At 40.7% G+C, this 13,899-nt stretch overlaps 1 protein-coding gene and 1 long non-coding RNA gene across 2 annotated transcripts in view; one reads left to right on the plus strand and one right to left on the minus strand.

Annotated features, from left to right (window-relative positions):
- The window catches only part of NRAP (nebulin related anchoring protein), a 61,611-nt gene that overhangs the window by 45,140 nt on the left and 2,572 nt on the right, over nucleotides 1-13,899 (plus strand). Inside the window, exons 32-40 of the mRNA XM_083504733.1 lie at nucleotides 621-719; nucleotides 2,496-2,600; nucleotides 4,050-4,157; nucleotides 5,981-6,292; nucleotides 7,573-7,677; nucleotides 8,488-8,586; nucleotides 9,623-9,727; nucleotides 12,174-12,281; nucleotides 13,153-13,464. Coding sequence (XP_083360859.1) covers nucleotides 621-719; nucleotides 2,496-2,600; nucleotides 4,050-4,157; nucleotides 5,981-6,292; nucleotides 7,573-7,677; nucleotides 8,488-8,586; nucleotides 9,623-9,727; nucleotides 12,174-12,281; nucleotides 13,153-13,464 — 1,353 coding nt within the window. The remainder of the gene's footprint in view (nucleotides 1-620; nucleotides 720-2,495; nucleotides 2,601-4,049; nucleotides 4,158-5,980; nucleotides 6,293-7,572; nucleotides 7,678-8,487; nucleotides 8,587-9,622; nucleotides 9,728-12,173; nucleotides 12,282-13,152; nucleotides 13,465-13,899) is intronic.
- On the minus strand, nucleotides 7,454-13,728 carry LOC310707727. The gene is made up of 2 exons (XR_014526698.1): nucleotides 12,935-13,728; nucleotides 7,454-12,638 (listed from the first exon to the last, which is right to left on the minus strand). It is a non-coding gene; the product is annotated as an uncharacterized lncRNA (long non-coding RNA).

Consider the following 13,899-nt stretch of genomic DNA (forward strand, 5'->3'; position numbering starts at 1 on the left):
CACAGTGGGAAATAGTGTGTTTCTATTTCTATATTGCCGTTCTCTATTCCTTTGGTGGACTATGAACCAACATTCCTGGTGACTCAGCCTGAAATGTAACTCACAACATAAAACATTCTTCTCACATTGAGACTCTACCCTGGCCCAGGTAGCTGCACGTGAGCAGTTCGTATTTATTTTTATTTAATTAATTACTCATTCAATCTTTTTAATAATAAAAAAATCACCCTACATCCTAACAGATTCCCGAGCAATTCACAATACAATATACTTAAAGTAGCCCCTACCATTTTTAATATCCCAGAAGCTAAAAGTGCCTGCTTCTTTCCATATATATCTGCCATAACCACCTTTCAGAGACAGGTCGCGAGCACACTTCAGCAGTGGTACTGCCAACTGGTCCTTGCATTTATGGGGTCTCTGCTGAACTTAATAAATAGACATGGACCCAGCAGTGAGTTGGGAGCATGGGATTAAATTGGCATAGAGGTCACCGAACCAATCTTTTTTTGCTGACCCCATTGTAAAGTCTGAATCACCAGGAGCATTAAAAATACAATGTCCTCATCTCAAAATCTAACTTAGCTTCTGCATTCCTCTTCCTTTGTGTGTGAATTCAGAGTAAATACCGTCAGCAGCCGAATTCCTTCAAGTACACATCGGTGACAGACTCTCCTGGCCTCCTTCATGCAAAATTCAGCAATATGATTGCTAATGAGGTAGGCTCTGCTAACGTGGATCAGAAAATATGCTGTTTAAAATGCAATGAGCTGAGGAGGGAGTAGGGAAGCAGGCTCTGAGAAATATAATACATCAAAAGGAGAGAAGAAGGCATCATCGATTTATCCTTTAGCATGGTTAGATCATTTTTTATTATTCCTGGACAAACATTTAGTATCATTTTGTCAATCAGATTTGCTCCTTTAAAACAAAACAGCGGCAAAAATAAAAATAAAAATCAGAGCAGCCATTTGATATGAATTCATGCAACTGGCTTTCTTTTTGTACTTGAAAGCAGCCATAATGCAAAGAAATGCAAAGAAGGAGCACACAAGGAGGACAGTCTTCGTGATGGTTAATGTGTGAGGTGCTGAATAATTCGTTCAGGAACCCACTTAATGCACCTGAGGCCAAGAATCTTGTTTCTGATTTTTCAAAAACATACAGATGGCCTTGCAAATTCATTATGCCATTAAAAAAAAGAGGGGGGTGGAATCACATTTGGGAGCTGACATGCTCCAAACTGTGAACTTCCTTTTTAAAGAAAATGTTCATGGCATTTTTCACAGCAATATTGAATGTTCCTAGAGATGTCATCAAATAAGGCTCTTAAGAGTTAACGGGATGTTACCCGTTAACATCCTCTGCCATCAGAGCTCTATTTATTATTGCCAGTTTGAAGCTGGTGCATACCAGTGTTTGACATAAGTCAGCCTTGCTTTGGTAGGTTTGTAGGTAGCCCTTAGCAACTCATTTTGTGGCATCAGTTAGACTAGTTAATTAAAGCATTTTGATGGACTACAATAGTGCCCCAGATTACTTCCAATGCAAGTACTTCTACCAGCAGCAGAAGTCATATTGGATTGTGTGCGGGAACTGCTGGTAAGCTGTCCACTCTGCATGAGAGAAAAGCAGGGGCGCCTCTTTTATCACAATGCCGACCTTAGCTGGGCTATATAGCTTTTTAGATACAGTGGTGCCAAGCAAGACGAATGCCTCGCAAGATGGAAAACTCGCTAGACGAAAGAGTTTTCCGTTTTGGAGGTGCTTCGCAAAACGAATTTCCAATGGGCTTGCTTCGCAAGACGACAATGTCTTGCGAGTTCCTGCTGGTTCCCCCCCCTTTTCTAAGCCGCTAAGCCGCTTATCAGCTGATCCGATCAGCAGATAAGCCGCTAAAAGCCACTAATAGCGCTAATCCGCTAATCCGTCAATGGGCTTGCTTCACAAGACGAAAAAACCGCTAGACGAAGAGAATCACAGAACGGATTCTTTTCGTCTTGCGAGGTGAGGCACCACTGTATTTGCCATGCACTATTGAACCTTGTGCTTCTTAAAAACACTTCTTCCTTTTTTACCTTTTTAAACTTATGGTTTTACCTGTGAATGTTTATAGGGATGGGTGTATGCAATCATTTATCCTGGGGTAGACAACTTAGTTCCCTCCAACTGCTCTTGGACTCTCATCAACTGTCCAGTTGGCCATGCTGGCTGGGCTGATGGGAGTTGGGCTCCAAAAACATCCAGCTGACTAATATGCACCCTCTGTGGCTAGATTTTTTTCAGGCAAAACAATTTTATGGTGAAACATTCAACTCTAAAAGACTGCAGTTCTTTACATAGACATCTGAGAGTAAGTCCCATTGAATTTAATGGGACTTGCTTCTGAGTAGATGCACACAGAGCTGCACTGTCAGATAATTCCTCAGAAAAAGAAAGAATTCCAGTATGCTACTATAAATATATTCATCCATTTTCATTTAAATCTATCCCAGCGCCTCTACAAGGCAGCAGGGGAGGACACTTTGCATCACTGCACTGTGACGTTGGGCCTTCCTGAATTTGAAAGGGCGAGAACAAATGCTATCAATCTCAGTGAGGTAAGTGCCTGGATCTATGCTATCCTACCCCTCTTTTGCCCTGAAATCATTGGGCATCCCTCCTATTGTAGGTGTGGTAAGTGTACAACCACAAAGACTGTATTTTGCAGTCTTGAAGAACTGTTCAAGTTGATTAATTGTTTATTGAGACTTTCAAAGCGGCAAGATATTACCTTGCCATCTGGCTGAAACATATGAATTGCATTTTATATTTGCTGCTGAATTTGTGTTTTTCAGTATTGGATGAATCTGAGAGGGTGTTGTTGCTTTCAGGTGTGGTTTTTTAACATTCTCATTGCACTATCATATGGGCACCATAATTAATTTGTGTTGGTGGTGGTGCTGAGTTCTGCAAATGATTTTTGCTTTGTCGGGTAAACAAATGGTGACTTTTAGAGTGTTGGGACTGTGACCTGGGAGATTTGACCTAGTGTTCAAATCCCCATCAGCCATGAAGCTTACCTTGGGCTAGTCATCATCACATACACAGGTTTATTGTGAGGATGAAATAGGGAGGTGGAGAACCATGTACACAACCTTGAGATTCTTGGAACATAAAGGTGGTATATAAATGTAATTAATCAATAAATAAATATCTCCTGGTGTAATGTGTGGCTAGAAATTAAAGACTTCATTGATGATAGTTTTTGTAATGATCTGAATTATGATATTGTAATGATATTATAATTATGATATGGTATCAATTATTCTTTGAACCGGGTATAGGGCTGTATACAAATTCAATACATAACTAGTGCAGCAATTTCAGACTATATAAATAAACTTGACATGAGAGGATGGAGACTGCACTAGGCAAAGGACAAGTAAGGAGAAAAGAAGGCAGGCTTTGTTTACTTACCTAATAGCTTCCGGATGATAGAGAGGGCTAGTAGTACACCTCCAGTATCTTCAAGATCCAGTACAGGCCCATGTTGTCATATTGGCTATATGGTTGCTAAGAATTCTCTTTGTGATGCCCAACCCAAACCCCAGTTGTGGAGGCAGAATCCCCATGCCAGCACAGAATGCAGCTCAATAATTCAGGACAATAAGATTCCCTCCTGGCCGCTTCCCCTGATTCAGGTCCCACCTTTATGGTTGTGAGGAACTGGCATGATGTGCAGGGGTCCTTGCATTAAGAAGCTGGTCATGGCTTCCTCACTTGCCCTGTGTCAAGCCTTTGCTTGAGTCATCATTGCTTACAGAGCTGTTGGCACTTATTGTTCTGCACACATGCTACAAGGACAGTACCATGCCCAAACGGTTGTCATTTTTTAATTGCATTGTTGTGGCTGTATTTGCTTTGATTGGGGCTTCCTACAATAGAGTAAAAAAGAAAAGAAAAACAAAATCTAGACGTGCTTGCTAACTCTATTCAACAACCAAGAGAAGGTTTATTCTGTCAATTTACTTGCACTTTAAAATTTAAAGTTGCCATTTCCACTTTAGGCAAAATACAGGGAGTCTTGGCATAATCTCCGCGCTCAAGGCTACAAGCTGACAATGGAAGCAATCCCTTTCCAGACTGCCAAGGCCTCAAGAGAAATTGCCAGTGATGTGAGTTGAATTATGCAGCCTTCCATCTTGCCCGATTTTTGTTAACTTCATGTAATACATCGTCTAAAGCAGATTATACCGAATTAAAGCAGCACCATAATCATGTGAGACAAGGATGTGAGACAGAATATATTAGTTATGAATGAGATTCTTTGTGTGAATTAAAAAAAAAAAAGAGTCACTGTTAATCAGAAGCCAAGGCATGCTGAAGATCTTGCAATGGGAATTGGAGAAGGAAAAAGTATCTCTGGATACTCAGTTCCAATTTATCCAAAGTATCCAAAATACTACCTGTCTATGCAAATATTTAATCCATTCCTTTGTTTCCTTGAATAGTCCACCAAAGCAATTAGGGGCAACGAAAGAAAAATAAAGTTAAGCATGCATGAAAGGGCTCAGAGTATTGGTGTATCCATTCGGATGTCTTTCTGCATTCATTTTATACCAATGAATTTAGAGATACTAAGCGGCCAAAGGTAATTTTCAACTTTTCTGAAAAATCTCTTAGAAAATCAAGCATTTAGGCTGCACCCAAACAGTGATACATCTAGATGATTTTAGACTCTGGGCTTAAGGGTCTTGCGTGGGCGTTGGGGTTTTTAGATGACCATGTGTATTACCTCAGTTGTGAAGCACACAATTAACATTTCTCTTCTCCCCCTCCACACATTGAAGCCCATGCCTCACAACTCCTGATACATTACAGTAAAATACCAAACAAAACAGATATATTTTGAGCATTTTTGCATTAAAAAAACCCCTGTCTTAAATCATATCACTGCCATGACTGCAGACATAAAATGGTATTAGCTTCTCCCTTCCTGATCCTACTTGCTTGTATTTGGGAACGAGTACCATTTTGTTATAAGAAAAGATACGGAATATCGTTTAAAGTAAAAATATTAAAATGAGACTCTTTAATCATGTCCATGCCTAACTGGATGTCACCTGAGTATAAAACGTTATATATGAAAATACAAATAGAAGTTGCTCTGGTGGGCCCTGCATGCGTATGCCAACCTAGGTGCTGATGCTGAACTGCCTCTGTCATCCACAATACTCTGGGTGGTCATGTGGTACAGCCCTAGACTTCAGCCCTGAGGTTCAGTCCTACCTGGGCTGAGCAACACCAGAAGTCGTGTGCATACATAGGACTGCCAGCTTTGAGCCCATTGCTGCTGCCAAAGTCCAATGGGAAACTTGTTTGTTGAGAGAACTCCGTAAGAATGGTTGACTCTGTCTGTTGACTCTTGAGCTGTTGTCTCACTGTAGGGAAAGTTACATCCAGACCTGGCTGTTCCATGTTTATCTAAACATGGGATGTCCCATATTGCCCAATCCATCCGTTAAAAGAATTAGTGTTTTGGCTGTAGCGATACCACTTTCACTAAAACATAGGGCACGCTGGGCCACAGTGTAGTATGTTCATTGGAACATAATACCTCCTTAATGCCACGGTTGAATTTTTATTATTTTTTTAATGCTCCAGTGACAATGGCCATGCAGAAACATGCCTTATAACAATGGCAAAACTCTTTCTTCTTCCAAATATTTTCTAAACTATCCTTTCTTAGCTTTAGACCATGTAAAGGGGAAAAAGTTCTGTTTCAGAATATGGTTCTTCAGAGCCATGAATGAAAGATGCAACGGAAGGAAAGATAGACCTGTAATGTGAATGGCATGTGTCTCTTGCGTTGAATTTTACATTGCTAATTCTCTTTTCCATCTCTCTCTATCTCACAGTTACCTAGGCATAATACCTACTTTTAAAGTATCTAAAAACCACGAAAGCCAGCTAAACAGCATTTCCTTTCCTTTTGCAGCTTCAATATAAGCATAGCTTTGTTAAGGAGAGAGGGAAGCACATAGGTGCCAAGAGCGTTTTGGATGATACCAACCTGCTGCACTGCTTGTATGCCGCAAAGCTACAGAGTGAGCAAGAGTACAGGAAAGGATCCCGAGATACCAGTTCTCAGTACCACCTGCCTTTGGACATGGTCAACCTGGTCCATGCCAGGAAGGCCCAGAATCTAGCGAGCGACCAGGATTACAGGAAGAGGCTGCACGAATATACAGTGCTCCCCGAGGACTTGAAGATGAAGTGGGCCAAGAGAGCCCACCTGTTGCAGAGCGAGGTAAAGAAAGATACTGCTTAGACCTTAATATAAATAGTACTCACAAGGTGATGGCCTGTTTGATTTTGTGACTGTGATTAGCTAAAAAAAGGGAGGGGCATGGTGAACCGAAGCCGTGAGTGAGAAAGAAAGACAACTATTTGCTTCAAAAATGTGCCTGTCACATCCCACATATGCCTACATGGCCTTTGGGATTCTGTTGCTAATTGAGCTCAGAATGTGATGGGGCGGCTATTGTTCCATTCAAAACCAATCGCAGAAGCCTGTCTAGATGAACAGTGGAAATGCCATTGATAGGAACCTAGGCCTCAATCAAAGCCCAAGCGTGTCTGCAACCTGTTTGCCTTACTTTACTGTAAGACTCAACTCTATATTGCAACAAAAGGCAACTTGAAAGAGCTCTGTATGCTTTATCTCTTCAATGAAAGCCTCCGAGAAAACGGAAGAATCCCTGTTGGATTTTCCTCTAAGTGTAACAAATGTACCAATTGCCTTTGTTCTTTTTCTGAGGTGAGACAAAGGCAATCTGCTGCAGAAACTGGGAGATCCCAAACTATAAAGCCACCCATTAACATGAGGTTTAGCTATTGCATTAAGAGGGGCTTCAAAATTCTTCCTGCTCTGCTTTGATAGAGACATGGACTTTTACACTTGGATATTAACTACTAGACAGAATATTTAAAAAGGATATGCTGCCAACAGTTTAACTATCCAAGTTTTGGCTTCAGGCCGCAGGTAGAGGGTGGGATACACTTAAGGAGCCCCGTCAATGGAATTCTTGAGAAAGGGCTTCCTGGTAATCTTATTAAATCACATTGTACAACATCTAGCATATGGATTAAGTTGTCACCCCAATTTCTTTTAGCTTGCTGTAAAATCTCCACTTTTAATAAGAAGCAACCACAATATTGTAATCCAGCTGAGAAACCGAGTTACGAATACTTGTGTTGGTTTTGCGCAAAATAATTTGCATCCCTGAATTGGTCCTTCCTTTTAAAATAGCTTTGTACAGGTTTCAGTACCAACAGGTGGCATCACTTCTTGCTTACGGTTATGTTGATTCAGTTGTGGGAGCTCCTTTTGTATCTTGTATATGATGCATTATTTAATTCCAAAAGGAACGGATGAATGCAAAGAAGCTTGGCTCTATGAGATGATGTATGCGTGGAAAAGACAAGACAAAAATTTTAATACAACTCGAGGAGTCATCGCTAGGCCAAAAACAAAAAACAAAATAAAAATCTGACGAAGTCTAAGTTTGTTTTGTTTTTGTTTGACAGTTTCGCTACAAATCAGACCTGAACTTCATGAAGGGGGTTAGCTGGATGGCTCTGAGATCCCCTCAGATAGAGAATGTAAAGAAGGCTGGAGAACTCATCAGTGAGGTACTGATAAATCTTTCATGGGATGGTACGTCTGTAGGAATTGTTTACCATCAAGGCTCCTTGTTACATGACACTTATGGATGTAGCTTAGCATTTCCTTTTGATGTGAGAGCCTGTTTATACAACGGTTGTACGTTACCAAAGAGCAGTACACAAGATAGGAGTCCACCTGTGACATCCTGCTGCATATTTTCTACCCTGAACAGGAGACTCTCAACAACAAAAACACATAGCAATAAATAAAGACGGCAGGCTCGGCAATGGAATGCTAAGCAGCTGATAACATAGTTTTGAAAATTGCATACTTGAAACTGACAGCAAAGTCAGTGGAGAGTGATTCTATTGTGATCAGCATAACTTATTAACAGAGAAAATGTCCTAAATGTGGATTGGAGATCTAACAGGATGACATTTTGGATACAGATTTCTGTTTGCCCAGTCAAAACGATGTGTTTTTCTCTGTGCATCACTGCCATAACATATTGAAATCATTTTGGACAATTGCACAGTAAAGACAAGTGTTGAAAACGACATTTTCCCATTTGTATATCTTTTTGACAAAACGAAATCCATTGGGGATCTCTGGATATAGCCAAATTATATATGCATTTATTTTGGGCAAGCTATTTCAGCAGACACATAGATAGAACAAACCTTCTCTCAATGTTTCTTAAATGGTTTTTTAAAAAATTCTATACAATATGTATTAAAACACACATTTATGTATTATTTCTACATCTGCTGCCACACATATGAAATATTCTGTTTTTAACTCCAGTCTTTATTGCATGTTTTATATTCCACTTATAGACAAAGTACCGTCAGAAACCAGATAGACTCAAGTTCACCACAGTGACCGACTCTCTGGACTTCCTCCATGCTAAGAATAGCTACCTTCAGTGCAATGATGTAAGTTAAGTATTTTTTTTATCATGTAGAGCAGTGGTTCCCAAACCTTATTTTTCCATGGACCACTTGAAAATCGTTGATGGTATTGGCAGACCACTTAATTATTTTTCTGCCCGTTGTTGCGATTTAGGTGTGCTGTGCTAAATGGTGAACGATTGTATTCTATTGCTTCTTTCCCCCCTTTCATTGTATTTTATCGAATTACTGATTACATTCAAATTGCAATGCAGTGAAATACAGCCTAAGAAATAAAAGCAGTGTTAAAAGTACAATTAAAAATCAGTGCAAATATTTATGGCAGGATTTACCTAATGAGCCCTATTAACAGAAGCCCTGTGCAAGGAGTTCCACTCCCGCAACAAAGCTTTCCTCCCATGTGCCCCCTGAAATTGGCTCTGGGGGGTGGGGGTGGACAGAACCCCCAGAATGGAGCACAGGGGGAAGAAAGTGTGGGGGGGTTTCTGTCTGGCAAACTGAACTGCTTGACATGCGAAATGATTGGAAGAGTGTGATATTGAAAGTCAAGCAATATCTTGTCTTAGGTAAAGGACCCCTGACAGTTAAGTCCAGTTGTGAACGACTCTGGGGTTGCAGCGCTCATCTCACTTTATAGGCCGAGGGAGCCGGCATTTGTCTGCAGACAGTTTTTCTGAGTCATGTGGCCAGCATGACTAAGCTGCTTCTGGTGAAACCAGAGCAGCGCACAGAAATGCTGTTTATCTTCCCACCAGAGCTGTACCTATTTATCTACTTGCACTTTGACGTGCTTTCGAACTGCTAGGTTGGCAGGAGCAGGGACCGAGCAACGGGAGCTCACCCCGTCACGGGGATTCGAACCGCCAATCTTCCAGTCAGCAAGCCCTAGCCTTAGTGGTTTAGACCACAGCGCCACCCGCGTCATCTTGTCAAGGCACCTTTAATAAGCATAGGCATAATTTAATATTAAATGCATTTTGTACTGTAGCTCTTGCTGGAAATAGATTTTTGTTATCGTTATAGAAATTGTGAAAGTAACAAATGTCATTTGGTTTGTCAGAGACTGTACCGAGCCGCACACTTGGAATCCATGCATGAATATACTCTGCCTCCTGACCACCCTGACTTCATAAGGGCGCGTCTCAATGCGCTCCATCTCAGTGATGTAAGTGATAGATCTTTTCATTTTAGGGTGATGGGTTTTGTGAATGAACACAGCTACAATTAGTTGTATTTTGATTTCATATGTACCAGCAATACGTCCGGCCGTCACTTGTCCCAGTAATTCCAGTTTGTAGATAATTTTCTTTTTAGCCTAGGTTGCATTGTTTTGAAATGGAATATAGTCGTTTCATGTGTATTAATTCACAATTTTATTTCATGCACAAATTACAGTAATTTTAGAGGAATTGTGTTTCATTAAATTACCTTAAAAGGTGCATTTAGTCAGCTACTGGAAATCAAAATAGAAAGAGCATTGTGCATTGACAAACCTTTACTCTCCTGTTAGAAGAAAAGAATGAGTGAGATGTATTGCTCATGCAGTTAGAAGTGTATTGCCATGCACAGATGAATGTCACAGTTGTAAGTCTGATATGTACCCTTTCTTCTCAAAACATTCAAATGGACCAGCATGTATCTGAACTGAAACAGCCAGGGAGAGCATGGGGAGATGGAAGAGTTGGGGGCCTCTCATTAAAAATGAAACTGTTTTTGGTAGATATACAATTGGATCAGATGCCACACACAGAAAGCTGTTGAGAGAGACTGACCTTACAACACACACAAAAACCACATTGGTATTTGTAAAACTGCAAAGATAGCTGTAAATCAAATGAATGTAATGTGTGAGGATGAGTGCAAAAGCTGTGCAAACTGTGATAAAGTAAAATGATGCATGGGGTTTCAGATCAAAGGACCCATGTTACAGAATGATCCGCAACAGCAAGGCAAAAGCTTTGGCAGATTAAAAAGAGAGAGAGGAAGAGGTAGGAAAGGGCTGGGACTTGCTGGTGCTTGCAAGATAGAAGCTCCCATGGCAAGAGACACTCCAGATTTGGACTTATGGCACAGCTGAGGAGGAAGCACGGCTCTTCCAGCCCACCTGATTCCCTTCCACCCCAAAAGGCTTGTTACTCCAAATAGTCATACCCTGATTATTCTAAATAAATTTAAGGATTTATCTGAATTTGCCCTTTAAATATGCCGTCTGTGGTCATTTTTGGATGGAATGCCTCCCATGTTATCTCATCTGGGATAATTTTGGATTCTACTGGGAGGAAATAATTCAAGAATTAGATCAGGTGCTCTAAGTATGTTTATCAGAAATTGCAAGCCCACTGGGAAGTGTGGATGTCCACTGGGAAGTGTGGATGTCCCATTTCTTGCATTTTCACTCTCCATGTCTTCAGAGGTACATTTTTATCGCAGTCTCATAGTAAATAAACATTATTTGTTCAGTAAGTAATATGAGTTGGAGGCCTGAGATTATTACCTACTATCATGCCGAGCAGTCGTTTCCAAACTAATTTTCCCACAGACCATTTAAAAAATTGCTGGCAGACCACGTAATGATTTTTTTCTGCCTGTTGTAGTGATTTGTACGTGCTGTGCTAGATGCTGTATGTTTTTAAATAGGGTTTGTTTTTGTTTTTTTCTTACATTGTATTTGATTGTGTTACAACTTGCATTCCATAGAATTCAAACTGCAACACAATAAAATACCACATAAGAAGTAAAATAAGCAATACAAATACAATCGAAAATCAATATGTATATTTAATGCAGACATGCCATGGGCCATCTGAATGAAGCCCACAGACCACCAGTGGTCCATAGGCCACAGTTAGGGAACCGCTGTTTTAGAGAATGTGCCCTAACCAAAGTAGACCCTCACCAAAATAGGCTATGTCTCTGCTCATTAGCATCCTTGCACCTATGTACAAAAATATTTTATTTCTCCTAAGCTGAATGGCTAAACTTGAGAAACATCTCTCAGGCAGGATAACGATGTGGCATCACAATAACTTCAGACACTGTAATATAAACCCTTGGGATTGAAATGAGACATGTTATCTTCAAAATTTGCATCTTACTCATATAAATCATATCCAATATTTTATTCGGCAGCTCATTATTTTAGATTAGTTGATGAAACCATCAGGGTATGGAGCTAGCACAGAAAGCATTAGAAGTGCTTGAAGTAACGAAAAGTGGAGACTTGTAGCACTGACATTCCTACACTGTAAAACCCAAGATGCTACTAGGAGATGTTTCGAAAGACAGAATAGGGGCAGTGTGTCGATGCAATATTGATGTGGCTGATGCATCAAAGTGTCTAACAGAAACCAAATAAGCTGGAATCAATGTATGCATGAAATGCCAAACAAAATCTCAATTTGGGTATTTTTGACTCCCCACCAATGAGACTCTAACCAATGTACAGTATTCTGTAGGTGGGGATGTTGAAGGGCTGCAGGGCAGTCGGAAAATCTTAAAGGCCTATATGACTGGCCCAGACACAAATGGTCCCATTAGAATCAAATATTTATTACTATAAGAACAATAGACTTGTAAACTAAGGCATCATCTTTCTTAACTCCTTCCTGCAGAAACTTTATAAAACATCTTGGGAGGAGACACGGGCAGCTGGCTATGATTTCAGACTGGATGCCATCCCTTTCCAGACGGCTAAAGCTTCCAGAGACATTGCCAGTGATGTATGTATTCAAGATTCCTCTTAGCATCCCATTACAAAATTATTGGAATGGCAGGCTCCTATGCAACCCATGGCTTTTCCTTTGCAGTTTAAATGGAGACACTGGTATCCAAAGACTTGAGGAACGTGCACTCAAATTCTTTCAGGCCAATCTGGAACTGCTAGAAAGCCAGAGTACAGTCCAGATGAATTTAGGTGCACATACATTTTGTTGAATTAATGAGCTTCAAGTTCTGAAGTCTCATTGATTTAATGGAACATCAGTCATGGGTCACATTTTTTGAGCTGTGCAAGCTGCCTTACACCATTGGTTTCCATTTCATCCACATGCTTGTTAATGTATTCATCATTAAGTATGCTATTTGAAATATACTCAGAGTCGCAAAGTGATTTCATGCTCTTTATTCAGCTCATAGTGGTGAGGAGGAATGAATGAAAGTCCCCTCAAAGTATCTGCTTTATATACATTATTTACACAATGGGCTGCATATGATTGGCTAATTCCGGAATTCTACTGTAAGCCAATCAGGTTGTGGATTCACTTCTATCTGGAGCATGATTGGGTGGTTCCTGCCAACCAATCATACTGCTGCATTGTTCTAGGACCAATCAGACTGCTGCAGTTTGGATCCTATTCAACTCAGTACATAACACTATTGATAATAAAACTGTATATTCTGTAAATCCAATGACCATTTCTTTCCAGTCAAAAATTGCTCCAACAAGGCAGCTCTGCCCTCTGGATGTAGATGCTAGTACTCTGATTTAGCAAAGTTACATGTCCACATAGAAGTCACAGCTCTCTATACAAAAATAATACAATAAGGGAATAAAAATTATTTTTGTCTTTGCTCTGTCTCACTACTCTGCAGTTCAGATACAGAGAGGCCTTCTTGAGGGATAGGGGGCAGCAGATTGGATTTCACAATGTGAATGATGACCCCAAAATGAGGCACTTTCTCAAGATGGGCTACCTCCAGAGTGACAACCAATACAAGAGGGATTTTGTCAGAAACAGAGCGCAGTTCAAGAGCCACATTGACCAGCCAAGATTTATCCATGCAAAGAAAAGTCAACAGTTGATAAGTGACGTCAATTACAGGCAGCACCTGCATCAGTATACCTGTGACCCAGAACAGCTGAACCTGAAGCATGCTAAGCAAGCACACAACCTCCAGAGTGATGTAAGTGCATTGATCTATAGGCTAGAGCAGGCACCCCCAAACTCGGCCCTCCAGCTGTTTTGGGACTACAACTCCCATCATCCCTAGCTAACAGGACCAGTGGGCAGGGATGGTGCGAATTGTAGTCCCAAAACAACTGGCGGGCCGAGTTTGGGGGTGCCTGGCTAGTCTCTCGTTCCAGGGCTCTGTACTCTGTACCAAAACTCTGTCCTTGAAACATCCGTAAAGTGCCCCCCCCCTTTAAAAAAAGAATATATTTTAAAGAATTGGCTGGTAGAAAAGAAATGCCAATGAAGGACCAAAAGATGCCAGTAAGGAGTGAGTTAGCTATCCCCCCTGCATTCCATTGCCCTGGAACAATGCTGCTTCTATGCAGTTTTGAGGAAAGGAAATGGTGGTTCATGAGCTGCTGAAAAAAGTGTTATATTTGCTACT

This window comes from Podarcis liolepis (genome assembly GCF_965112155.1).
Source record: "Podarcis liolepis genome assembly, chromosome: 5".
Classification (NCBI taxonomy): Eukaryota; Metazoa; Chordata; class Lepidosauria; order Squamata; family Lacertidae; genus Podarcis; species Podarcis liolepis.